The sequence below is a fragment of the Giraffa tippelskirchi genome, chromosome 8 (genome assembly GCF_054371585.1).
Source record: "Giraffa tippelskirchi isolate mGirTip1 chromosome 8, T2T-mGirTip1v1.2.pri, whole genome shotgun sequence".
Classification (NCBI taxonomy): Eukaryota; Metazoa; Chordata; class Mammalia; order Artiodactyla; family Giraffidae; genus Giraffa; species Giraffa tippelskirchi.
In genome coordinates this window covers 116,778,005-116,805,017 of record NC_137282.1, presented here as the reverse complement: position 1 = coordinate 116,805,017, position 27,013 = coordinate 116,778,005, and the positions used below count along the sequence as shown (strand labels likewise).

Sequence of the window (27,013 nt, the reverse complement as noted above, 5' to 3'; positions counted from 1 at the left end):
AATAATGCTGCAATACTGACATACAAGAACCTGTTTCAGTCCCTGCTTTCATTTCTTTTGAGTATGCATGCACGCATGCTAAGTCTTCAGTCTTGTCTGACTCTGTGTGACCCCCTGGACTGTAGCTTACCAGGCTGCTCTGTCCATGGGATTCTCCAGGCAAGAATACTGGAGTGGGCTGCCATGCCCTCCTTCAGGGGATCTTCCCGACACAGGGATCAAACCCACATCTGCAGCTTCTGCACCGCAGGTGGATTCTTCACCACTGAGCCACTGGAGAAGAACACTGGAATGGACAGCCTACCCCTTCTCCAGGGGAGTCTTCTTGACCCAGGAATCAAACCGGGGTCTCCTGCATTGCAAGCGGATTCTTTACTGCTGAGTCACCAGGGAAGCCCTCTTTTGTGTAAACTGCTCAAAACTAGGCTAGATCATATGGCAAATCTTTGTTTCACTTTCTGAGGAACTGCCATATTGCTTTACACAGAAAGTGTATCATTTTGCATCATATTCTCATTTCTTCACATCCTCACTGGTACTTGTTATTTTCTGAGTTCTTGGTTTTTGTTTAATTGTTTTGACTATAGCCATTATAGTAGGTTACCTTTTGGGAAGAGAAAACTGGTGAGACAAGAAGTGGTTTGTTCAGCAGGGCATCACAGGAGCACATGGGTACACTCAGAGCAGTTGTGTTGAATGAATGAATGAATGAATGTCTCTCCTGGTAATAGCACCGTCTTACTCCCTCGGACCTGATGTCCAGTACAACTCTCCCACTGACGGAATCTGGAACTGGCACAAAGAAGTACAGCTTCACAAAGAAGATTCAGGCAGCAACTGAGAACACCAGTATCCCAGGGCTTTAATTCAGGGACCACCTGAACCATCTTTCTGAAATTTTTTTCACATCTAGGAATCAGTAAAACATGCTGCTTTAGAATCGGGGAAGCCTACTAAGTGGAAACTCAAAAGTAAGAAGTCTATAGGCTGTAGAGAAGGGTGGCTAAGAAGTCAAAACTGTGAGTCAAACTGACTGGCCTGAATTACGGCTCTACCACTAACACACATTAACATGGCAAACTATTTATCCTCTGTGCCTCAGTTCGGACCTAATCCTAGTCTTGTGAGGATTAAGTGAATAAGAAATCAACGTATGAAACAGGGGACTCAAAGCTAGTGCACTGGGACAACCCAGAGGGATGGGGTGGGGAGGGAGGTGGGGAGTGTTTCAGGACGAGGGGGACTCATGTACACCCGTGGCTGACTCATGTCAATGTATGGCCAACACCACCACAATATCGTAAAGTAATTAGCCTCCAATTAAAATAAACTAATTAATTTTAAAAAAAAGAAAAGAAACACTCTGCACAGCGCCTGACACACCTGAGGTCTCAATAAAGGTTAGCTTTTGTTGTTACTATGAAGCTCCAGTATCAGTGCACAGACCCCCAAAACCCCACCTCCTTCAGGTACTTCCTCTGATCCCCAAGATCCCTGGGGAGACAGAAGGGCTTCCTCCAGGATGAGGGCCAACTTAGTCTCCTAATGATTCTCCAGGCTGAGTGAAAAGTGAAAGTGTTAGTTGCTCAGTCATGTCCAACTCTATAGCGTCAGGCTCCTCTGTCCATGGAATTCGCCAGGCAAGACTACTAGAGTGGGTTGCCATTCCCTCTTCCAGGGGATCTTCCCAACTCAGGGATCCAACCTGGAAGAACAACCAGTGCCCACCCAGAAGCACTGCCAGGATGGCAGACGAGGGGTTCCGCCTGTGTCTTCTCTGCTGGGGCCACCAGCTCCTCTGAGCTCCTTTTGGCAAGGGGCTTTGAGAGAGAGCAGGGTCATGAACTCAGCTCTCCTGCAAAGACCTAGAGCCCACAGCTCAAGAGGTCAGAAAGAACACTCCTTGTATTAAAACCCATAGTTAGGACTGGAGTTGGGTAGAGTTTCCAAAGACAAGGTTGACAGGCAAGCCGAAAATTCAGTAAGAACAGCAAGGGGGCTGTTCCATGAGGACCCAAGAGCAAACCCAGAATAAAGGAGCTCCAAGGCCGGGCAGCGTGGTCTTCATGCTGACAAGCCTGTAACTCTCACATGTCTGAAAGGCCACAGCACTCAGCCTGGCTTGACAGGAGGCTTTGTATTACACTGAAGCATACCAAAAATATCAAAGTCCTGTGGAATAAAATATAGCTCCTGGCTCCAATACCTCACCTGTATGTACCCTAAAAGTTTTATTGTATATGAAGACTCTCAAGTCAAAAGCCAAGTCCCTTGGGGGTGGGGTGGAGCGTGGGGAGCCATGCCCATCACCAGGTAACAACAGTGGATACGACTTACTAAGCACTGGGCTGGATGCTTTCCATACATGTGTGTGACTGATACTGGGTACAGCAGCACCCTCTGTGAGGAGGAAAGTGAGGTCCACAGATAGGAACTTCCTGAGGAAGGTGAGAGAAGGGGAAATTTCTGTGACTGGTGTAGCATATATTAGGATGAATTCTATAAAATTCGGAGAAGGCAATGGCACCCCACTCCAGTCCTCTTGCCTGGAAAATCCCACGGACGGAGGAGCCTGGTGGGCTGCCATCTATGGGGTCGCAAAGAGTCGGACACGACTGGAGCGACTTCACTTTCACTTTTCACTTTCCTGCATTGGAGAAGGAAATGGCAGCCCACTCCAGTGTTCTTGCCTGGAGAATCCCAGGGACGGCGGAGCCTGCTGGGCTGCCATCTATGGGGTCGCACAGAGTCGGACACGACTGAGGTGACTTAGCAGCAGCAGCTATAAAATTACTACTATTCAACCTTCCCTAGAACAAAAATAACAACTCCATAGGGTTTGACCTAATAGAATATATTTATGTTCTTGTTGTTCAGTAGCTCTGCTGCTGCTAAGTCGCTTCAGTCGTGTCCGACTCTGTGCGACCCCAGAGACGGCAGCCCAGCAGGCTCCCCCGTCTCTGGGATTCTCCAGGCAAGAACACTGGAGTGAGTTGCCATTTCCTTCTCTAATGCATGAAAGTGAAAAGTGAAAGTGAAGTTGCTCAGTCGTAACTGACTCTCAGTGACCCCATGGACTGCAGCCTACCAGGCTCCTCCGTCCATGGGATTTTCTAGGCAAGAGTACTGGAGTGGGGTGCCATTGCCTTCTCTAATGCATGAAAGTGAAAAGTGAAAGTGAAGTTGCTCAGTCGTAACTGACTCTCAGTGACCCCATGGACTGCAGCCTACCAGGCTCCTCCGTCCACGGGATTTTCTAGGCAAGAGTACTGGAGTGGGCTGCCATTGCTCAGTTGTGTCCAATTCTTTGCAACCCCATGGACTGCAGCATGCCAGGCTTCCCTGTCTTTCACCATCACCCAGAGCTTGCTCAAACTCATGTCCATTGAGTCTGTGATGCCATCCAACCATCTCATCCTCTGTTGCCCCCTTCTCCTCCTGCCTTCAATCTTTCCCAGCATCAGGGTCTTTTCTAATCAGTGGCTCTTGGCATCAGGTGGCCAAAGTATTGGAGCTTTTGCTTCAGCATGAGTCCTTCCAATAAATATTTAGGATTGATTTCCTTTAGGACTGAGTGGTTTCAGCTCCTTGCATTCCATTATATATATATAATTATTATATTATATATACTTATTATATTATATATAATTTGTATATTAATCATATCATACATAAATGTCCTATTTTATTCACTGAGTATATAATGTTATCTACACATTACATCAGATGCATAAGACAGAGTGCTTAGTGATTGAGTACGTGGACTCTTGGCTCAGGCTGCATGGGAAACTTGGCTGTACCACATACTAGCTTTGGGACATAGATTAAATAATGTATCCTCTCAGTGCCTTTGTTCTTCACCTACAAAATGAGCTCATGATAGTACGGGCTCCATAGGACTGTTGTAAAAAGTAAGAAAACACAAGTCACGCGCTAGAATGGTGCCTGGCACTCATTACTTATTAGCAGTCATTGTGCCTGCTTTTGTTCGCTAATCCCTTTCTACAACCCCTGGCAACAGGCAATGCCACCTTGATTTCACAATGAGAAAACCAAGACTCAGACACTTGCTGAGATTACACATCCTGCAAGAATGTATCAACAATTCAAACTCAGGTCTTTCTTCTGAGTCCCAAGCCCTGCTGTTCTTGTTAAGCTGCCAGCTTCTCCTGGTAGTCTCTCTGAGCTTTCATTTGGTGAAAGGAGAGGTTGGATCAGCTGATTTCATGATTTTTTCCAGCATCCTTATATATCAAAGTAACAGCAGGGGGAAAAAAAAACAGGATCATATACTTTCAATTCCACTGAATTCAGTATCCTTAGCCATGTGGCCAGACGCTTTCTCTATTTAGGGTTCCATTTTTTCCCTTTTTTTCTATTTCTTTCCTTAGTCCTCAGTACATTTCCTAATTAATCACTCACACTTAATTTCCTAAAGCAATCACATCCTCCCCGCAGGCAAGCGGCCTTGTCTCAGGCAGCAGCACACACAGCTGCTGGCCCCACACTACGTGGGAGCGTGCAAGCAGCTTTTGGACACGGACCAGAGTGGCAGAGACACAGGAACGACGCAGCTCAGGAGCTACACTCAGAGGACACTCTTCCATCTCAGGGACATGTGGGTTTCCTGGTGAGCAAAAGGACGCGGAGATGTGGTCCTCCAAGGAAACCCTGAGATGCAGATGATCCGGCCGGCGTGTCCCAGGATGCAGGGAGACTCTGCCGGTGGCTACTTTGTGATGCCAGGCAGGGCGATGCGGGCGAGGTAGGAAGGCTTAGGTTCCACTCCCAGCTTTGCTGCTTATCTGTTGTATGAATTTGGACAAGAGCTTTCCTTTGGGTGAGCCTCAGCTTTCCCATCTTTAAAATGAAAACAGTAATATATGCCAACTCTGTGGAGTGTAAGGAAGGAGCCACAGATATGACAGCCTAGAGAAGCCTGGCAGATGACGTCAATGAGGGGAGTTGGGCTGAGCAAAAGAAGAGTAACATGATGCCAAATGACAGCTGACACACCATCTCAGCACTGGGGTCACAATCGGGAGCGGTGAGACTCTGGGGAGATCCAGACACGCCCCATCTAAACGCTAGTCAACCACTGCCCTGGAGGCAAGCTGACCCCCCGATACCAACATTTCCAATTTTTTTTTTTTAAGAAAGAAGGCAGAGATAGATTTTTCTATGAATTCACTCAATCTTGAAATGTTGATAAGCAATTGACACTAGGGCTTCTCTAGTGTCAATTGGTGGGGCTCAGGGGAAAAGAATTAGCCTGCCAATGCAGGGGACATGGGTTCAATCCCTGGTCCAGGAAAACCCCACATGTCACGGAGCAACTAAGCCCACACACCACAACTACTGACCCACACACCTAGAGCCCGTGCTCTGCAACAAGAGAGACCGCCGCAACGAGCAGCCCGATAAATAAATCAATCTTAAAAAAAGGAAACAGAAATGGACATGAAGGAACCCCAATACATGAGTCAATATCACCCGGGCCAAGCACAACACTTTGGATGACTGGTTCTGGTCCACTGGCCATTCGCTTGCAAATTCTGTCGATGCCAAATTTTAAGGGAGATAATGTAATACATCACGCACCTAGCTATGCATGTAACACATAACAAACTCTCAATAAACGGTAGGCGTGGGTATTATTATTATTACTGCTAACTTCTCTGTAACTCAGAACCCCCATTTGTGACAATGAAACACAAGGCTCAGGGACATCTCAGAAAACCCCCAAGTGTGCTACGGAGGTTGGCCACGTGCACACACACTGATGCCTTATTAACTGAAACATACCTCATTGAGAGGGGAGAGCAGTAGTTCTCCACCAGAGGGGATTCCGTCCCCCAGGGGACATCCGGCAGTGTCTGGAGACACGTTTTGGTTGTCAGACTAGGGAGAGGTGCTTCTGTAGTCCAGCCGGTAGAGCTCAGGGATGATACTAAACACTATAAAATGAACAGGACAGCCCACAATGACAAGATATCCCACTCAAAATGTCAACAGTACCGAGGTAGAAAAGCCCTGGGTAGATGGAAGTTTTCCCTTTGCATCCTCTTTGCAGAAAAGACTTTACGAAGATAGTGAAAGTGTTAGTCGCTCAGTCATGTCCGACTCTTTGCGACCCCGTGGACTGTTGTAGCCTGCCAGGCTTCTCTGTCTGTGGAATTCTCCAGGCAAGAATACTGGAGTGAGCAGCCATTCCCTTCTCCAGGGGATCTTCTTGACCCAGGGATCAAACCTGGGTCTCCTGCATTGCAAACAGATTCTTCTACCATCTGAGCCACCAGAGAAGCCTCTTATAAAGACAGAGGTTTGGGTAAGTTTCTACAAGGCAAGACATGGGAGAGGCTGTGGGGTAGGAGCTAAGGGGGTGGCACATGGGAGAAACAGCGTACAGATACATAGACAGTATCTCCTCTAAGAGTTTCAAGGCCCTGCTTTCACTCTGCTTCCTACAGATTCTTTTCATCCTTGTCTGAATAACAGTCACATTGACACGTTTCCTTAAAACATGCTGTTGAAGCTGCACCGGCTAGATAATAGGATCTGGGGAAACTGAGAACTTGAGAGTGAACCTGCTGGAGGCAAGGCCATGCTGCAGGTTGCAGGGCAGACCTGGGAAAGAACCCTCTTGGGGTCTTAATCCAGGTCCCTCGGGAAGACATCATTCCATTCTGCTGTTGCCATGGTAATTATAAATCAATTTCATCTATCCATTAAAGCAGTTAGTCCACAGAATGTTCTCACAAAGCATTGTTGAACTCGCCCTAGTTATTCCATGTATGTGAAAGTAATCACACTTTTGTATATTCTATAATTCTGGCTACACTGATGATTGGCCTTCACCTCAAGTGGTATAAATAATCAGGGTTATATTGCACCGTGGTTGTCATCCACTGCTATGACTACTCCAAACAAAGACAACTGTGCTATAAGCAAAAGCAAGTGATTCGAGCTCACCTTAAGAAGGAAAAGGAAAGGAGAGTGACTTTTATCAATCCCTATATAATAACTATATAACTATAATATAATATATATATTATATATATATATTATTATTATATATATATATAATCCCTATATAACTAACTCGGGGAGATAGTGAAGGACAGGGAAGACTGGCATGCTGCAGTCCACGAGGTTGCAAAGAGTCAGACACAACTTAGCGACTGAATAACAGCAACATAATGCTAAGTGTTTTACATAACTTATCTCATTTAATATTCTCTATAGTTGGGAACTTTTCTTTAGGTCAGTTTCCCAAACACTGCTGCACATCAGAAATACCTGGGAACTTTACAAAAATCACAACATCCGGGAAGCACCTCAAAATCATTAAAACAGAATCGCTAGAGATGGAATCTAAGGATCGGTAATTTTTAAATCTCCTCAGGTGATTCCAACACACAACCAAGTTTGAGAATCTGAATTTCAGGACTCATTACCGCTATTTTACAATGATGCTGACATCCTAAGAGCAAAGTGAACTTGCCTAAGGGCACCCAGCTGGTGAATCGTAATACTGTGATTCAAACCGGGGTCTGCCTTTCTCTAAATGCCAGGCATAATCTTTCTCATTATGCCACTTTCTCCCCAAAGTTTGCTGTCTGTGGCTTTCTCAGTTAGAGTTATTTGGTTGTAAGTTTGTAATCTTCAGCAGAATGGAATTCACTCGAAGGCATAAGGGTCTTCTGGAGCCAATGGGAGTCTTAAAATCAGGTCTGGGGAAGGGAAAGCAGGGATGTCTGGTCCCTGCACAAGTACTTAGATGATACGACAAAACATTGTGTCCAACTTCTTTGTCCCTCTGGTTCAGATTCCAATTCCAGGACAGACCTGACTTGGGTTATGAGCTGATCCCTTGACTCAGAGAAGGCAAGGTCCCTGATTACAAATCTACCAGACTGTACCCAGTGGGGGTAAAAGACAATATTCTTCTAGGAAGCAAGGCTGAATCCTCGGCAGCCACAACACAACAAGTCTCCTCTGATAGAGGGGATGGAGGGACTTACAAAATCATGAAGACGTAAGACCGTCTCATAGGTACACTATGAACCTTAAGAGCATGCGTGTGTGCCTGCTCAGTCCCTCAGTCGTGTCTGACTCTGTGACCCCATGGACTGTAGCCTGCCAGGCTCCTCTGTCCATGGGATTCTCCAGCCAAGAATATTGGAATGGTTTACCATTTCCTCCTCCAGGGGACCTTCCTGACCCAGGGATCCAACCCACGTCTTCTGCATTGGCAGGCGGATTCTTTACCACTGAGCCACCTGCGAAGTCCATGAACCTCAACTAGGACTCAGCAAAAACCCAGAAGTCCATGTAATCGTTGAAACAGATAGGGTCATTCAGAACAAAATTGCCACCCAGAAAAATGACTGTGAATAGCTTCAAAATCATTTGCAAAATATTGTGAGTTTGTGCATTTTTCTAAGAACAAGGTCAATTTATTTGATCAGATTATCTAGAATTATTTTAAAAAGGCTTTTAGGAGATCTTAGGGAAGAAAAGGAGAAGCTCCTAACTGAGCTCAGACCCCAGAAACTACCTGGAAAAATTCAGCTTAATGTCCTTGCTTGGCACCACACAGACAGGGCTGGCAGAATCCACAGATCTTGGGGCAGGAAAGCAATGCTTTTTAAAATGCAGAAACAAAGACAGACGCAGGTCAGAGGTAGCATGTTTGCCCGTAGTTACACAGCAGTGGGCTTCCCTGGTGGCTCAGACAGTAAAGAATCTGCCTGCAATGCGGGAGACCTGGGTTTGATCCCTGGGTTGGGAAGATCCCCTGGAGAAGGGAATGGCCATCCACTCCAGTATTCTTGCCTGGAGAACTCCATGGACAGAGGAGCCTGGTCCTGCAGTCTATGGGGTCTCAGGAGTCGGACATGACTGAGTGACTGACATTACTATTCTACACAGTAGTAAGAAAGAGTACAGATCAAAAAGGAAAAAGAACTATGTGGCTGTTCCAGAAAAATGGTTATCATTGGAGGAAGCCAGGGGGCGCTCTGGGGTCAAAAGCAAAAGGTCAGTTGCAGAAGTATTCAAACAGAGCACTGTCCCTCAGTTCAGTTCAGTTCAGTTGCTCAGTGGTATCCAACTCTTTGCGACCCCATGGACTGCAGTAAACCAGGCTTCCCTGTCCATCACCAACTCCTGGAGCCTACTTAAAGTCATGTCCATCGCGTCAGTGATGCCATCCAACCATCTCATCCTCTGTCACCCCCTTCTCCTCCTAGCTGGCACTGTCCCTAGCTGGCTCCTTACCAAAAGAGAACCATCTCTCTATCCCATGAGGGCATCCTCCCAGATCTAGACATCAAAAGATCCTAGAATGCAGGGACTTGGAAAACGAGGCTATTGTGTAATTAAATATATAATTGTTCAGTGCATAAATTCGTGGATGATTCAATATACAAACAAGAGAACTACAATTGTTAGCTGAAGCTACCCAATTTATATGTACTATGTATTAAGCCTCTACCAAGTGTCAGGGACTGAGCTAAAAGCTTTAGCTGATGAATTTCTCATCCTCACAATAACCCTAAAAGGTATTTACCATTATACCCATTTTACAGATGAGGCTCCTAGGACTCCACATAATAGAAGGACTTGTCTATTGTTACAGGACAGTAAGCAGTGGACTTGAAACCAGCGCTGCCAGCTTGAGCATCCGTGTGCTTGCCACAGTGCCAGGCTGCCTCACAATGCCCATTAGCATCAACTACGTGTTGGGCATTTTGCTAATTCTTATAACAGTCCATGAAATAGGTATTATTGTCTTCTTTTTTTTTGTCTTTTTGATAAGAAAACTGAGTCTAGAAAGACCATTATTGATAATTTGACAAAGGGCACAATTTTAGCCCAGATTTTTTTAAATCCAAATCTCTTTGGCTTTAAAGCTCAGGGACTTTTCACAAAACCTCCTGGCTATCTAATTCAATTTGATTTTTTTAAATGCATTGAGTTGGTTTTATTTTCACGAGCATTGTACTTAACCCATAGAGAAACACAGCTCCTGCCCTCAAGAAGCTTTTAATCTTGTTAGGATATTAGTTACACGGTATGGAAAATAAACGTGATAACTATACGGCTATTAGGTTTTATAAACATGGCCACAAGATCTTTGGGAGGTCTTCATTCCACAAGTGGTTCCTCCCCTTTAATCTGGGCTAGTATGTGTTGTTTACAGCAATAGAATACACCAAAGGGATACTATGTTACTTCTAAGGCTAGTTTATAGAAAGTCAGGTAGCTCCTGGGTTATTTACTGACCCAAGGGTTCTTAGAGTTCTGAGCCTCCATACAAGAAGTTAGATCACTCTAAGGCCCCCCATGCTTCAAGGAAGCTCAAGCCACATAGAGGGGTTGCACATGGGCACTTTGGTCAACCATCCCCGCAGAGCCCAGTCTTCAAGCTAAACCACCTGGGTGCCAGACGTGTGAGTGAACAGCCTGAAGATGATTCTAGTATCCACCCATTCAAGTCTCCCCTAGTCATTCCGTTCTCTCTATGACATGTCACACATCCGGGAGCAGAGACAAGCCATTCTACAGAAACATGACCCAAAGAATCATGAACCATAATAAAATGGCCATGGTTTTACAACACTAAGTTTTGGCAGTGGTTTGTAAATCAACCTTGCATGCATGTTTAGTTGCTCAGTCATGTCCGACTCTGGGACCCCATGGACTGAGGCCCACTAGGCTCCTCTATCCGTGAGATTCTCCAGGCAAAAAATACTGGAGTGGGTTGCCATTCCCTTCTCCAGGGGATCTTCCCGACCCAGTGATCAAACCTGAGTCTCCTGCACAGCAGGCAGATTCTTTACCTTCTGAGCCACCAGGGAAGTTCAAATCAGCCATAAATAATCAGAATAATGGCTTTTAAAGTAGTTATTTAAGACCAGGCTTGTCCTCTAAGCTTGACACATAACACCTCATTTGATCCTCCAGCAGCCCAAGGACACAGGTGACTATTAAAGAACATGCCCAAGATTGCTTAGCTAGTTCAAGCCCTGGTCACACTAACTCCAGCATCAGTACTGTGAATTGGTCTGCTACAGAGGGAGGGACATTCTGCCTGTGCACGGAGTCTACAAAGCCCAGAGCCAATCAGTTTTCAGAAACACCGACTGCTATTTTTGACACTAAACATCTTTTTCTTTCTTAATTTCAGAAGGCTTACTGGGGAACTGAGCTAATTATTTGAGCCTTAATCAAGGACCAGCCACTCCCTGATGCAGCTGTCCTGGCCTCTCGATTGCCTCTAGAAAGTCCCTGGGGTGGGTTACTTGTTGGCTCAGGTCTAAACCCCAAATCCCAGCCCGAGAAGTGAAGACATATAGGGTTGAAATGATCCTTGGAGATCTGCCAGCCTCCTCCCTTTAATCCCCTTAAAAGACAAGGAAACTGAGGCCCAGAGAGGTCAAGTGACTTGTCCAAGGTCACACAGGATGCCAGAGGTACAGCCAGGTCTCCAAATTCCCAGGCAAACCTTCTTTCCACCACACCATGCTGCAGTTGCTAAAAATTCCCCAGAGCTGCCTCCCTCAGCCCTCCACTTGACAAAGCTGTTTCCCCCCCACACCCCCACACAACTACACACAGTCACATTTGGCAAGAGGTGCTATCAGCCCCACTCTGCTCATGAAACGCCGTTTTGCAATGGGGCCTCCTTGTTCATTAGCAACACAGACAAAGGAAACTGTAGCGCAGTCTTCTCAGAAGGAGATGTCTCTTGTTTTAAAGACGGGAAGAGGGCTTCCTGGCTGAATATGGCTCGAATCAGCATGCAGCTCCAGTCGGGAAAAACCTAGAGGAGATTTCCATCTTTGCAAAATTTCTAGAACATATAAGGAAGGCACATGGCAGGAAGAAGCCTAAGGGAAGTGTCTCAGAATTAAAATGCACCCTGAACACAGTAAACAAAGCAGACTGGTTACCATCCTGTGGCGTGAAGCAACTAGAAGGGGGGCAGGGGGAGCATTAGAGACATTAAAACCTCCCCTGAAGTAACTGGCCTTCCCATTTTGGATTTTTTCCCTAGTCCTGGTTCCCAGCTGTTTTTTTTTTTTTTTCCTTCAATCTGGGATCTTCCCTTTCTATACCTTAATCAAGCTCCTTTGGTGCCTCTCCCCTTGGGTTCCACCATATTATTTATTTATTTATTTATTTTCGACTAGATTTGGTCCCTTCTTCTGTCTCCCTGGTTTCTCAGATTGGCAGAGGCTTCCTATGGCTCTAAGTGATCATTATCGAGGACCAAATGCTGTGATTGAGGCTGAAATGAAAGCAGGACAGACTTCTCATGAGGGCAGCTCACACCACAAAGCTGGGGTCCCCTCCGGTTACAGTTCTGAGACTCGTATCTGTCCGGGTGGGTTGAGATCAGTGGGAAGCGGGTAGACCAGATGATCTCCAGAGCTACTTGCAAAGCTTGAAAGCCTCCTGGCTAGACAAGGGAATGAGGGGGAGGGACAGAACCAAGTTCCATGGCAGAAATTCAGGACTTGTAAGCTGGCAGCAGATGGAGAGGAAAGTGCCAGTTTCTAGCAGGAGGAGATGTACTGCATACATTTCTTAGGGCTACTGCAAGCCCCAGGTCTTCCCTTCCAAAGGATCAGCTGAACAGCGGCCAGGAACCACACGGTCAGCCACATGTACAGGCACAAACTGAGTTCTCCGAAAAGGAAACTGGCCCAAAGGGAGGTTCTCAGACCCTTCCCCTCAAAGCTGTCTTCCCCATTGCCTACCCCACTCTCAGGCAAACCTGTCCAAAGAGCAAACTGTGGTCCAAAGCCCCTTCCTCCTTCTCCTCTGGGGAAACTCCTGCCTGCTTTGTTAAGCCTCAGAGAGAAGACTAGGGGGGGATCAGCACCAGGGAAACCAAGTCCAGCAGTCTAGTTACAGCTGGGGAGGCCCAGGAGAGGAAGCTGGCCTCCCAAAGGAGGCCCTGTATCTCCTCATGGCCTCAAATGCTGCCGAGCTGTGTGTCACTGTTTATGAAATGCTTCTCAAATAAGGTCAGTGTTCCACGCAGAGTCAGGACTCTAATAAAATGCAGAACTTGTGCTGTTTGCCAGCTAGCTGCGGAGGCATACTTGAATTCTTTCTCGGATACAATTGTTCTCATATTAATATTTTCCCCATGCGTTTTTTGTTTTTTTTTTTTTTCAAATTCTACTTGTACTATTTTTTTTATGATGTGTGAGTTTTTCTACATATTGTACCCACTAACAGGGATGAGTGGGGCTTGCTTTCACCAGTGGTTCCTGAGGGCTTGCTGTCTCATCCTTCATTTTGCCCATCACCCCATAAATCTCCTCCTCTTTGAACCTAGCATGGTGGCTTTCACCTTGTCAGTCACCTGGTGGGAATGCTCAGCCTAGACTGAGTTCCATATTATTTTGAGCTGTTCCGGTTAGGAGGACATTTCACTTGCTTTAGTCATCATTCTATGCTGCGGAGCTGGGCTATGCTCAGTTATGTCCAACTCTCTGTGACCCCCTGGACTGCAGCCTGCCAGCTCCATGGGATTCTCCAGGCAACAGTACCGGAATGGGCTGCCACTTCCCTCTCCAGAGGATCTTTCCAACCCAGGGATTGAACGCACATCTCTTGCATCTCCAGCATCTCAGGCAGATTCTTTACCACCTTGCCACCTTGGAAGCCCAAGTCATCATTGTTCAGTTCAGTTCAGTCGCTCAATCGTGTCCGACTCTTTGCGACCCCATGGACTGCAGCACGCAGGCCTCCCTGTCCATCACCAACTCCGGGAGCTTACTCAAACTCATGTCCATTGAGTCAGCGATGCCATCCAACCATCTCATCCTCTGTCGTCCCCTTCTCCTCCCTCCTTCAATCTTTCCCAGCATCAGCATTGTAGGCACTCAACAAATAGCTCCCTTAAATGACTCCATCTTTCAAGGAGCCCCTTATGTGGTTCTACTTTCTTGACACTGACGGTTAGTAATTACTCAGGTGAAAAGTTCTCTCAACTCCACCTGGCTGGTGTTGGTGTGAGGCTCTATTTGCATTTGTAAAAGATGAATCTTGATAAATGAAAAGGAAAAGCCCAGTCAAAATTCAAAAACATGGATGACCCTGAGCAAGTCCTTTGAATTCACTGTTTCCTCACCTATAAATATAAGATGTTAAGATGAATCCTGATCATCTTTTAGATGCAGGATTTAGCTGATAAAGCTCTTGTGGGTGGCATCAGTAAGTCATTGCCACGGCACTAGATTTAGGAGACATTTGCAGACATTTGATCTCATTTAAACTCTGCATCAGTGCCATGAGAGAAGTGTTATTCCCACCATTCTAAAGGTTACAGATGAGACAATTAAGACTCCGAAAGACACTCCTGTAAGTTTCTGCAGTTAAAAAAATGGATGGAAACTAGGTTTCTCCCTAGGTCTTTTTCCTCATTAAAGGTTATATCAAACTGTACTCTCCACTGGTTTCACATTAACACCTCCTCGAAACCTCACATATAAAACACTTTCTACCTACATTACAGAGCTTGGCAGAGGTGCAGGGGAGCAATAGAATATCAGGAAAGGACTAGATGATCCAGAAACTTTCATAACACATTTCTGAGCAGGACAGCTCGCCAATGAAATCATCATTGCTGAGCTTTCCAATCGCAGAAGAAGCCGCTCTGTTCTCTGTTTGGGTTGCATGGAGTCTCTATTCTCTGTTTGGGTTGCATGGAGTCTCTATTCTCTGTTTGGGTTGCATGGAGTTGAGGAGCATGTTGTATTTATCATTCACAGGAGCCAGCCCCAGAGGACCTCTCCCCACCACCCTGGGAATTATAAAAGACTTCAGATGGCCTTAAAGATGAAGTCTCAGGCTGTCTTCAGGACACAGCCATGGACTGGCAGTCTCCAGTCTCCAACTAAGGTCTAGGCCACAAAGATCCTCCTGAAATACAATCTCAGGTGGTCAAAGTCCAAATTCAGTACTAGGCAATGGAGAGCTACCTGCAGGGCAGGATTGGGTAAGAAGCCAAGCTTGGAAGGGTCCAGGCGGGGGCCAGGAGAGACACACAAGATGCACACCTCCATGGCCAAGCCCACAAGCCTCAGATTAGAAGAGACCACAGACACACTATGCAGACGGACCTGAGCTGGGGTATCTACAATTGAGGGCAGGGGAGCAAGGAGGGGGTACGCCGGGAGCAGACAGAAACTAGGGAGGCTGAGAAACCCAAGAGGGAGTCAAGGTGGGTGGTTCAATGTGCTGGCAGCCTTTCAGGAACCACACTGCATGCTGTTGCCAAAGTGCAGAATGAATCAGGGGTCAGGAACTCAGACTGGCATTTCGGACAAGAGAAGAGGAATCTGAGCCCACACAAGCAGTGATAAGACCATGAAAAGTGAAGTCACGCTCATTCCAGCTAGGCTGCATCTTATACACATCCTGTACCAGCAGGACCCAACCTCAGGGTGGCAGGAGTCCAGAGATCACGGCTGAAAGAAGGCGAGTGGTACTGCCAGCTAGACGGGAAGACAATCCCTGGCAAGAGCTAGGCAGATACTCATGGGGGAAAACCCGCCAAGAAGGCTCATCAGGGGGCTCCCCTGGCGTTCCAGTGGTTAAGACTTCGCCTTGCAGTGCAGGGGTACAGGTTCAGACGCTGGTCAGAGAGCTAATAGCTCACATGCCTTGCAGTCAAAAATCCAAAACAAAGCAAACAAACAAACAAAGCAAAAGCAATATCGTAACAAATTCAATAAAGACTTTAAAAAAAAATGGCCCTCGTTAAAAAAAAAAAATGAAGCCACATTAGAATGTTCTTGGAGGGTTGTTTCCCTCAAATCTAAAATAAAAAATCATAGTAATTAGCCACATAACCATGGTGATATTTTCCCTAAGACTGGGTTTAGTCCTAAACACCCTAAATGCCCCCGTTAGATAAGACCTTTTTAAGAGTGGCCCCGATCATTTCAAAGGGGCTCAGGCCCTCCTAGGTTTTTTACAACTGGGAACTCTGTGCATCTAAACTACACTCCTACTTCTATCCTACTTCTAGCCATGGGAACCCACTTCTCCAATTCAAACGTCACCTATTAATACGTCCCCAAGCCAGACAGCCTAGCTCTTTTGCCAGGAGGCCAGAACACAGCATCGGTATCCCTCTCAGGATACCTTGCATCAGTAGGTTCTCACTGACTCAATAGGATCTTGCTTTTTTCCCTTCTGGTCATTCTTTGAGAACTAGGTTTAGAAGACAGGAAAAGGGTATGCTAACTTAACTTGGGGAAGGCTAATGTGACCAGTGGTGGGAGCGCAGCCCAGAGACCAGCCTGCCTGGATCAACCCTGGCTCCACACCTCCCACCGGGGGAAGTAACCTCGCCGACTCTGTTTCCTTATCTGTAAAATGGGACACAATGAGTTGCTGTTTGGCATCACTGTTTGAAGATTGTGTCTATACATGTCAAGAGTGAGAGCAGCACCAGGCCTAAACAAGGGCCCCATAAATGGACGCTGTGGCGGTGATGGAGAGTACCATCGTCACTGCGTCAGTGTTTACAGAGGCTTCAGGAGCACCTGGACACTTCAGTCCTCTCTGCCTCGTCCTGCATCACATTCATTCACCCACTTTCCAAGCAAATGAGCTCCATACCAGTGGGCACCCCAGACAGTAAAAGAAATCAGTTTGAGAAACAGAGGTTCTCAGATGGGGCACGCTGCTGAAAAGAAGGGCCTGACTCCTCAGGCTAGAATATTTCACAGGAGAGAATAACACACATACACACATCTACACACACACACAGACACACACTCATCCACCCCACATCGTAGGCTGATGGGGCTTCTGGCACCAAACTTGACAGGATAAGGATGAAGCAAAAGTCATGAAGGAAAAGGCTACCAAGAGTATAGAGAAAATTCAACACACAGGGGAATTAAACATTAATAGGAAATCATTCCAGAGAAAATACGAACAATAGAACTCCAGGGAAAGAAGATGCTAGAGGCCAATAAGAACTCAGGATTTGTATCTACCCCAGCCAGGAAGAACAGGACAATGTATTCATGTAATTTACACCCCAGACCATAGAAAGATGTGGGAAAAAACTGAGAGAACGATGCTGACTATATTGACAACCTGGATAAAGATCTATACGGCAAGCTCACTAATACTGCAGAAGAAATGAGGAGAGGAGTGGGTAATATGCTGGAAGGAAAATCATCAGAGAAATGTTCCTGAAAAGCTGATGAAATGAAACTATTTCCCAAAATTTAATTAGGATAAATGCAAAGGGTAGCACTTAGATGCCAAAGGTCAAGTGCACAAATTGAGGATGGGAGAAAACAAGGTCAACAGCACGGAGGCCTGGGGAGACACTGGGAGACACTGGGAGACACTGGGAGACACTGGGGGGACACTGAGGAGACACTGGGGAGACACTGGGAGACACTGGGAGACACTGGGAGACACTGAGGAGACACTGGGGAGACTCTGGGAGACACTGGGGAGACCCTGGGGAGACACTGGGAGACACTGGGGAGACCCTGGGGAGACACTGGGGAGACCCTGGGGAGACACTGGGGAGACACTGGGAGACACTGGGGAGACCCTGGGGAGACACTGAGGAGACACTGGGAGACAGTGGGGAGACACTGGGGGGACCCTGGGGAGACACTGAGGAGACACTGGAAGACGCTGGGAGACACTGGGAGACACTGGGGAGACAGTGAGGAGACACTGGGGAGACACTGGGAGACACTGGGAGACACGGGGAGACACTGGGAGACACTGGGGAGACACTGGGAGACACTGGGGGGACACTGAGGAGACACTGGGGAGACACTGAGGAGACACTGGGGAGACACTGAGGAGACACTGGGAGACACTGGGGAGACACTGAGGAGACACTGGGGAGACACTGAGGAGACACTGGGGAGACACTGAGGAGACACTGGGAGACACTGAGGAGACACTGGGAGACCCTGGGGAGACACTGGGGAGACCCTGGGGAGACACTGGGGAGACGCTGGGAGACACTGGGAGACACTGGGAGACACTGGGGAGACCCTGGGGAGACACTGGGAGACACTGGGAGACACGGGGAGACACGGGGAGACACTGGGGAGACACTGGGGAGACACTGAGGAGACACTGGGAGACACTGGGGAGACACTGGGGAGACACTGGGAGACACTGGGAGACACTGAGGAGACACTGGGAGACACTGGAAGACACTGGGGAGACACTGGGGAGACACTGGGAGACACTGGGGAGACCCTGGGGAGACACTGAGGAGACACTGGGAGACAGTGGGGAGACACTGGGGGGACCCTGGGGAGACACTGAGGAGACACTGGAAGACGCTGGGAGACACTGGGAGACACTGGGGAGACAGTGAGGAGACACTGGGGAGACACTGGGAGACACTGGGAGACACGGGGAGACACTGGGAGACACTGGGGAGACACTGGGAGACACTGGGGGGACACTGAGGAGACACTGGGGAGACACTGAGGAGACACTGGGGAGACACTGAGGAGACACTGGGAGACACTGGGGAGACACTGAGGAGACACTGGGGAGACACTGAGGAGACACTGGGGAGACACTGAGGAGACACTGGGAGACACTGAGGAGACACTGGGAGACCCTGGGGAGACACTGGGGAGACCCTGGGGAGACACTGGGGAGACGCTGGGAGACACTGGGAGACACTGGGAGACACTGGGGAGACCCTGGGGAGACACTGGGAGACACTGGGAGACACGGGGAGACACTGGGAGACACTGGGGAGACACTGGGGAGACACTGAGGAGACACTGGGAGACACTGGGGAGACACTGGGGAGACACTGGGAGACACTGGGAGACACTGAGGAGACACTGGGAGACACTGGAAGACACTGGGGAGACACTGGGGAGACACTGAGGAGACACTGGGAGACACTGGGAGACACTGGGGAGACACTGGGAGACACTGGGAGACGGCGAACAGCAGGATCAGCTTGAGCCAGCCTCCGGCAGGGACCGGACAGCGTGGAGAGGCCCCTCAGCATATGCAGTGACAGGAGGCAAGACGGCGAGGGGCTGGAAGGGCCCATTCAAACCAGTGAAAGGCAGAGAGGACGAGGATCTACTTAAAGGAAGAAAACTATGAAAGGAGCGAGTGGTTGTCTCGAAGTCTAACACGCACAGAATAGCTGAGGTCATTATAGAAGTTTATGGAAGAAAAGAGAAGGTTCGGGTAAGTGGGTGAGAAACACAACAGCCGTAAGGTGTCTGAAATCCTATCATTTGGGAAAAGGATTCGGCTTGCTCTGTGTAATAACAAGTGATGGGGGATAAGTCCAACCCCCAAACAAAGAAAATGTCTTTCTTAGAACTGCTTTTAAAAATGGAATAAATTGCCTTAGGAAGAACTGAGGGCCTCGCCACTAAATGTAATCAAACAAAGGAGAAGGACCACTTTCCCCCAAATTATGCTGGTGGAAGACCAACCTGCAAATGGTCGAAACTTGGACAACAGGACCCCTTTCAACCTCGACAATCTATATTTTTCCAAATCAGGCTTTATCTTGAGTGTGCTCCAGAATGAAGACTACAGTCAATAAGAATTCTGATAGGCATGATAATAGGTGTATTTATGGAGGATGCACTGGGATTCAGGCAGTCTCTATATCTGATACAGCGTCCTGTTTAAGGGGATGATTATCATTCCCATTTTATAAACGAAGACGCTGAGGTGACCCAGATAGTTAAACAGTGAACCAGGACTGGAGCCCCAGCTGGCTCTGAAATCCACACCTTTACTCACAAAAGTACTCCTTTCCCACTTCCCAGACTGCTCAGTATGGAGGCCCTTTCAGCACACACACTTGACAGTGTTTCTGGGGGAATGGCTATACCAAGTATGGTGCCAGGAACACAACCACCAAGCCCACAGAGTAGGAAGGAAAGCGCAGCCTCTGGCAGAGCGGAGCTAGCAGTAGCTTCAAACACAGTCTAGGTCTTCCAGCAGAGTTCTCCCCATCTGAGTAAGATGGATTTAAATTTAAGTCTGGAGAATAATGAATAATCGGGAGCCTGGAAAAACTCAACACCAGAAACCACAGCAGGGCACCCTCGGATCTACCCTATTCAGAATTAGCAGTGCTTCAGAAAATCTCTCAGGAAAAAAAATCTGCCTTGTTTTTGTTTGTTTTTTGTTTTTCCAGCAGTTATAAAAAGGGTTAAGACCACCTTACATAACAAGGGTGGAGCATGCTAGTAAATACAGCTGTTTCAAGTAAAAGCAGTAACAGAGGCAGACAAGGGAAGTCAGTAAAAGTAGGTATTTAGGCAAAGACAGAAGGAATGAGCATTGAAAAAATAAAGTCAGGGCCAAAAATTCCGCATGAAAATCCAACCTCCTCAAAATAAATAAATAAATGCATTCCTTATTTAAATATTCCACAGAGCAGCATGCCCATGGAAAAGATATGAACCACTTCAACCGTAATCTCATTTTTACGGAACAGAGGCCAACCTGGGCTTAGCTGGGGAGGAGAGAGAGGGAACCGGGCACGAAGGGATTGGGCATGGCCTATGTGCAGGCAGGGAACTTGCCCCGACAGGCACGCTTCAAATGGGCATCTCAAAACTTCCAGCTGGATGAGGCCTGAGATGAAGAAATGGAAATAACCGCTGTGGTCACAATCATTAAGAGTTTGTGGAGGCCCGTGTGCCAGGTACTGTGTTAAGCAGTTCCGGTACATTATTTCATTTACTTGTCTCCCAAAGGGACACTGACTCTGCGCCCTGTACAGATAAAGAATGGTAGCACGCTGGGCACTGCGCTGAGTGCTTCACATGGACGCCTTGGGCCACACGCATAGCGTTCCCACAGGGGCCAGTGTGAGTGCCATCCCTCTAACCAGGTGTGGAAATACGGCACAAAGGGGTGAAACAGAGGGCAGCCCAGAGCAGTGGGGTGACCTGTCCCAAGTGCAACTGCAAAGATGGAACAGAGCCAGAACTCAAACCAGAGCTGCCTGTCTCCAGAGACCAGGCCTGAACCAGGAGGCCCGGGGCTCTGAAATCATCCTGCATCAACCACTCAGTGCCAGAGACTCCCCAGCGCTCAGACCTGTTGCTCTCGCTTTCCAGGGGAAAAACAACTCAGTACAACAAAGGGGACTGGAGAGAAACAAACTAACAATCAAAGTAGCAAATATGCAGAAATAAACAAGGCCCAGCTCTTGAGCAAAAGCAAAACTTAATAGCGAACCTACACATACATGGATTAATAGAAGCAGAGCAGCAATCAAAAGCCACAGAGTGGAGGATAATGCTGATGAGCTTCTGATTAGAAAGTCCTATGGTTTAAGTGATCGGGATTTCTAGCTCTTTTCATGGGCATGTACACAGTAGGAGTTTTGCAAGGTTGCTTAGCAACGCCTGGCAACCAGACTCCAGAATGGATCACTCCTTGGTAACTCTAGTAAGGCAATAATTTTAGCTCATGAAAGCTAAATTTTAGAAACCCTTAATAACTCACATAATAGGTTACTAGTAAGTAGCCTGCAGCCATACATAAAAATGTAAATCTATAACCACTTAGCTTTCACTTGTATGAACCATAGAAAGATGTGTACGTTTGAGATTCATCATTAATTTATTTAATACATACTTGCTGAAAACATACTATGTGCCAGACACTGTTCTATGCTGTGGGAAAGAGGCCCTTGACAGTTCACCAGTGAACAACAGACTATACATGAAAAACCATGGGCTGGACCAGAATCCTACTTTTAGAAAGATGAGGCCCAGAGAAGGAAAGCAATCCGTTCTAAGTGGCCCAGCACCCTGCAGGATATTTTCAGCTGCTGTGTCCCACCCAGTAGACGCAGCAGGAGAACACTGCTCCCCTGAAAAGGGCACATCCCCATGGTTGGTCCAGAGAGGCCCCAGGATCCACCAGTTTGCCTCTTGGCCCTCTGAACTGGCCTGGAGGGCTGGGAGTACCAGGATGCAGGGCCTGGCTGTTGAGCATCTTGGAAAGTCTCCCACTTGACCTCAGGACCTCTGTGGTCAAGTAAGGGAAAGCCTATGACACGGTGTCGGTTTTTATTGGACCCAACCACCGGCGAAGCTTGCCGTCATCTGGAGTGATGGAGAAAATTAAGTTACCACATTCTCACGTTTCAGCCTTTAGCCCGTATTCCTTCGCAAACAGGAAATGTTTATTTAAATAGAGCAGTCTCTAGCATGTTCCAGAGCCAAGTGAAAAACCAAAGATGTCCACTCTTGCCCCACTCCACTGTTCAGGCCACCACCTCACTGTGGGTGAGAAGCGGGCCTCCGCCTGCCTTTAGGCAGGACGGGGCGAAGGGGCCCTGCATGAGAGTTCATTTTCATCTGTCTCCTCTTTTCCTAGGCCGAGACTGTGGCTGGAGAAGAGTTCCATCTGTGGGCTCCTTTTGTACTCAGAGGGTAAATGCAGCATCTGTTTACTCTGAGCTCCCTGGTAAATGTTTTGTTTCAGGCACCACCATTCACTTCCTCTCCCCTCGTCCTCTATCTCTGCTCCGTGGATAATAAATTACACTGAATTCTCCTCTGCGTTTATTTTGCTTTCTTGTGGGTGTCACCTCCCCACTGAAGGGAAAAAAAAATTTTGTCAGTAGTTTATAAACGGCGGAGAGTTTCTCCGTGTGATGTGCTGACATTATGGAGAATATGCTAGAACACAGACCCCTAGCTCACAGATACCAGCTTAATTATGAACAATTTAACAGGCCCTATTCCAGGCCTGGAGCAAAGTTCAAATGGTGACTACATTATCCTCATGCACGTTTCCCTTAAAGGTGCGCCGTGGGTGGACACGGTCACAACACCACCAGAGCAACAACCATACACACACACACACACACACACACACACCCCTTCATAAAAGGCTCTTTAGGAGACAGAATAGCAGGAACGCAGAAGGGAGAAAACGCTTCCTCTTTGTTATAAAATGCAACGTAAACATGTGAGATCAGAAAATGGATTTTAGGAAGGTCCCGAGCATCTAAAGGCAGTGCTGACGAAAGTTGTTGTTGTTCCTGTTTAGTCATTCAGTTGTGTTTGACTCTTTGTGATCCTGTGAACTGTAGCCCACCAGGCTCCTCTGTCTGTGGGATTTTCCAGGCAAGAATACTGGAGTGGGTTGCCATTTCCTTCTCCAGGGGATCTTTCGGACCCAGGGATCAAACCCCAGTCTCCCGTGGCTCCCACATTGCAAGCGGCTTCTTTACCACTGAGCCACCGAGGAAGCCCCGCTGACAAAACTGAGCCACATGAAAAAATGAGCCTTGAGAAGCTGAAAGGGCTCTCTAAAGGAAAGTTCCTTCTTCCATCCTTTGATTACATTCTTGAAGTTGGATTACTGGTTTTCCTCTGTATATGCCATGATTTTATATACAGTTACTGGAATGCAGTGGACGCTCAAGTTATGTTTGTTGAATGAATAAAGGGAAGAATGAATGAAAAATTCCTCCCTAAAGAAATCCTTAGCATAACTCAGAAATTCCACCCCTCCCCCAAGAGTATGCAGAATTGAAATGTTACATGTGAGCTGACTGAGAGAGGGTGTAGGATGATGAAGGACTATAGGAACTGTTGTTGGGAGGCTGTGCCTAATCCCTGCAGTAACTCTGACCCAGCCTGCTTGTAAAACCTGCCCCCAACCCTACCCCGAGGAGGAAAGAGACTAGATGAAAAGCCAGCCTTGGCAACCACCTCACCCTAATGCAAGCCCACCAAAAGAGACATCAGTGACCAGAACCAAGGGAGATGAGATTCACACATTCCAAAGCACCTCCTACTCTGCCAATGCCTGCTGGTGCCATGATGGCAGAGGCCCATGGGAATGCCCAGGACTCCAGTCTCTACCCAGTTTCTCCAATTACAGAGCAGATGGGCAGCCCCCAATTGCCTGGGTCTCCTGGGGGAGGCAGTGCAGTGGTGTGCTGGCTGCAGAGCTGTGCCTGCAGCTTTTGAGGACTTCCTACATGCCAGAAGTCGAGGGGCCTACTCTCCTTGCTGTCTCAAACATGCCACATGATTTTAAATATCAAAGAGACCCCAAACAGGAGAGCTAATGTCACAGCAAGTGAATGTTTGCAGAGTGCACCCGAAGCAGCAGCTAACAGTTGCCCATTCTAAGACCCCGGCCCAAGGAGAACCCTCCCAGGACCACCTATTTACAGATCTTGGTCCAAGTTGACCCTTGTTCCAAGGATGTCCAGCAGAGGGGTAAGGGGTGTGCACTTGGGAGCCAGATACACTCGAATTCAAACACTTAACTAGATACTACATGACCTTGAGCCAATGACAAAAAGGCTTAACAGTAAAGTGGAATAATAAGCATTACCTTTGTAACTAATAAGGGGGTTGTAGAGATTCAGTAAGATAACACATGTAAACAAACTGAGGCACACAAAGCATTTGTTAAACATTAGCTACAGTTATTATTTCACTCACTCATGTGGTTGGCCCTGGTGTGAAGAGGGAGGTGAATTTAGTTTATCAGTTATAGGTTTCCAAAAACACCACTAAAAAAAGTGATGTTTTCACTGGCATGGTAGAATATAATATCTGAATTCAGTTGTGGAAGCCTGGATTCTGGCCCTTTTATTGCCATCAATTTGCTGTGTGACCTTAGGCGAGTCATTTCACATTTCCAAGCCACATTTTCCACGTGTATGCATGAAGGTTCAGCTCTACCCGTCTCTAGAACTGCATGGTTCACCCCCACAGAATAATCACTGCACTTGGGGAAAAAAAATGTTTTGAGCCAAAGGAAAGCAGGAAAAAGAAAGGCAATTCTATTGAGTTTCTGCTCAGGGACACATAAAGAGTAAGCAATAGAGAATGAAGGGACAGGAGGTGATTGACAGGAATAACACTCTAAGACAATCCATCTTAGTCTCTTGCAACTCTCCTCCAGACTAAAGCTGAGAAGGCAGAATCTCAAAGACCCTTGCACCTACTCTAAGACATGTGAGGAAGGGGCAGTGGGAGAACCAAGACCAGCAGGAAGCTACCAGCTAGAGCAAACCCTCACCCACTTCTGGGCTGTGTTCCCAGTCCCTTCCAACCCCCCTCCACCATTTCTCCTTCCTTCTTCACTCCCCGACTGCAGGCTAGAAAGAGCCCACCCCAGTCCAAGTTTTGAAATTGGTCCGAGGATCAAAATGATAAATGTTTCCAAAACGTTGACATATGAAAAGTAAATATTTGGTTGCACAATTGGGGTTAAAACGAGGGTCAATCCACCCCACTCTCCAAGCGCCTCTCCTCCTGCTGCCAAGCCCAAGATCCGAGGTTGAGTGCGGTTTGTAAGATTATAGCGCTCGCTCTCATTTAAAGGGCTGTCAGCATTTCCATTCTCCGGCCCCGTTCGGAGAGGCATTTATAACCGAGCCATAAAAAATTCACCCGGGCTGCAACTTGGCATCTCCGAGGCTGCGCTCCAGGCAGGGCGGGTTTTGCAAGCACCCACTCTGAACTGGTTTGGTTCCTCAGAAGTTAGACCTTCAGACACACTCTCAACTTTCCTCGCAAGGGCAGAAAGCGGCTGGCCCATGCTGATCCCCGAGCCGGTCACAGTCTCTCAGCCCTCTCTCCTAGTACCCGTGCCTTGCAGCCCCATCACCCTTCAGCTTTCTTCTCCCCTCCCTCTTTAAATAGCGCGGACCCCTTCCTCTCTCCCTAAGATCTCACCGTAAGACCTCCCTGGCTGCAGTGTCATCTCCTCCCTTGCCTTCTGCCAGCATTCTCCTTGGAAACTGTCATTTGGCCCTGCGTCTGGAACCCTTCACCCCTGGAGAGACGCTGCTCTTCGCTCATCACAGGGGGCCTCAAGCCCTCTCTCCCTAGACCTGTCCAAAGCCACAGACCCCCAACTCAGAGGGTGGAGGATCCGATCCAGGAGATGGGGAAGGCAGAGACTGCAACCAACGCGACCAAGGGGAAAGGCAGGATCTGGAGCGCCTGGGGGCCCTTCTGTGGGACCCAGGTGGGTGGCCCGGGTGGGTAGGGCGGGGCGGGGGTACTCACAGGCGCTCGGCGTTGCGGGGGATGCCCCGGGGAACCGCCCGGAGGCCCAGCCCGTGGCAGTCCACGCTGGCGGCGGAGCAGGTACACTTGGTGGGGCAGGCGGCCGCGGGGGGCCCGCTCAGAACACTCGCCAACGCCAAGGCCAGCATCAGGCGGGCGCGCACGGCGGCGCCGGCCCCCGTCCGCCCGGGGGCCATAGTGTGCAGGGGCCCGCGCCCGGAGGAGGCTGCCTCGGCAGTGCAAGACGCGTGGAGCCCGCGGAGATGCGCTAACAGCACGGACGGCCTGGGGAGCGGGCAGCGGAGTTAGCGCGGAGGAGGAGCGAGCTCGGCGCTCAGGCGCACGGGGCGCGGGCGGAGCGGGGCGCGCCGGGCGGCGGCGGCGGCGGCAGCAGCAGCTCCATCGGCGGGGCCGGCGCTGCCCCGCTGCGCATCGCTCGGAGTGCCCAGGTGCCGAGCGCCCCCTGGCCCCACCGGACTGCGGCCCGGGGCGCGGGCCGGGTCGGAAACCCGGGGAGAGCGCAGTGGGGCACGGCGCCCGGGGCGGTCCGGCTTGGGGCCGGGCTCGGGAGCGCGGCGGCGACGGCGGCTGGGGCACGGGGCGGCTGGGTGAGCTGGCCGGCGCTCGCTCTCTCCATTCACTGAGCAGGGCAGACACCGGAGACGCGGGGCCCACCCCTCCCGCCCCACCAAAAACGCCAGCTCCGCCTCCCATTGGCTGCGCCGCGCGTCATGTCGACTAAGTTGGGAACTTTGCTGGAGCGAACGCGAGCACGAAGGGAGGAGGCCACCGAGGAGTGAGAAGGAACGGACGGGAAGAGGGACTCGCTCGGCCAGCAGGGCCCCAGAATTGAGGCTTATTCACTCTAGGGAGCCAAGGACTGAACAGGCTGGTGATCCATTTTCTTTATTCCTGCACTGAGCTAGGCA

At 48.6% G+C, this 27,013-nt stretch overlaps 1 protein-coding gene across 4 annotated transcripts in view; it reads right to left on the bottom strand.

Moving 5' to 3' along the window:
* SLIT3 (slit guidance ligand 3) overlaps positions 1–26,726 on the bottom strand; it is a 703,024-nt gene extending 676,298 nt beyond the window's left edge. For all 4 annotated transcript variants that reach the window (XM_081520700.1, XM_081520701.1, XM_081520699.1 and 1 more), the window contains exon 1: positions 26,085–26,726. In XM_081520700.1, coding sequence (XP_081376826.1) covers positions 26,085–26,281 — 197 coding nt within the window. In that variant the 5' untranslated portion in view covers positions 26,282–26,726. The remainder of the gene's footprint in view (positions 1–26,084) is intronic.
* Positions 26,727–27,013: the final 287 nt, after the last annotated feature.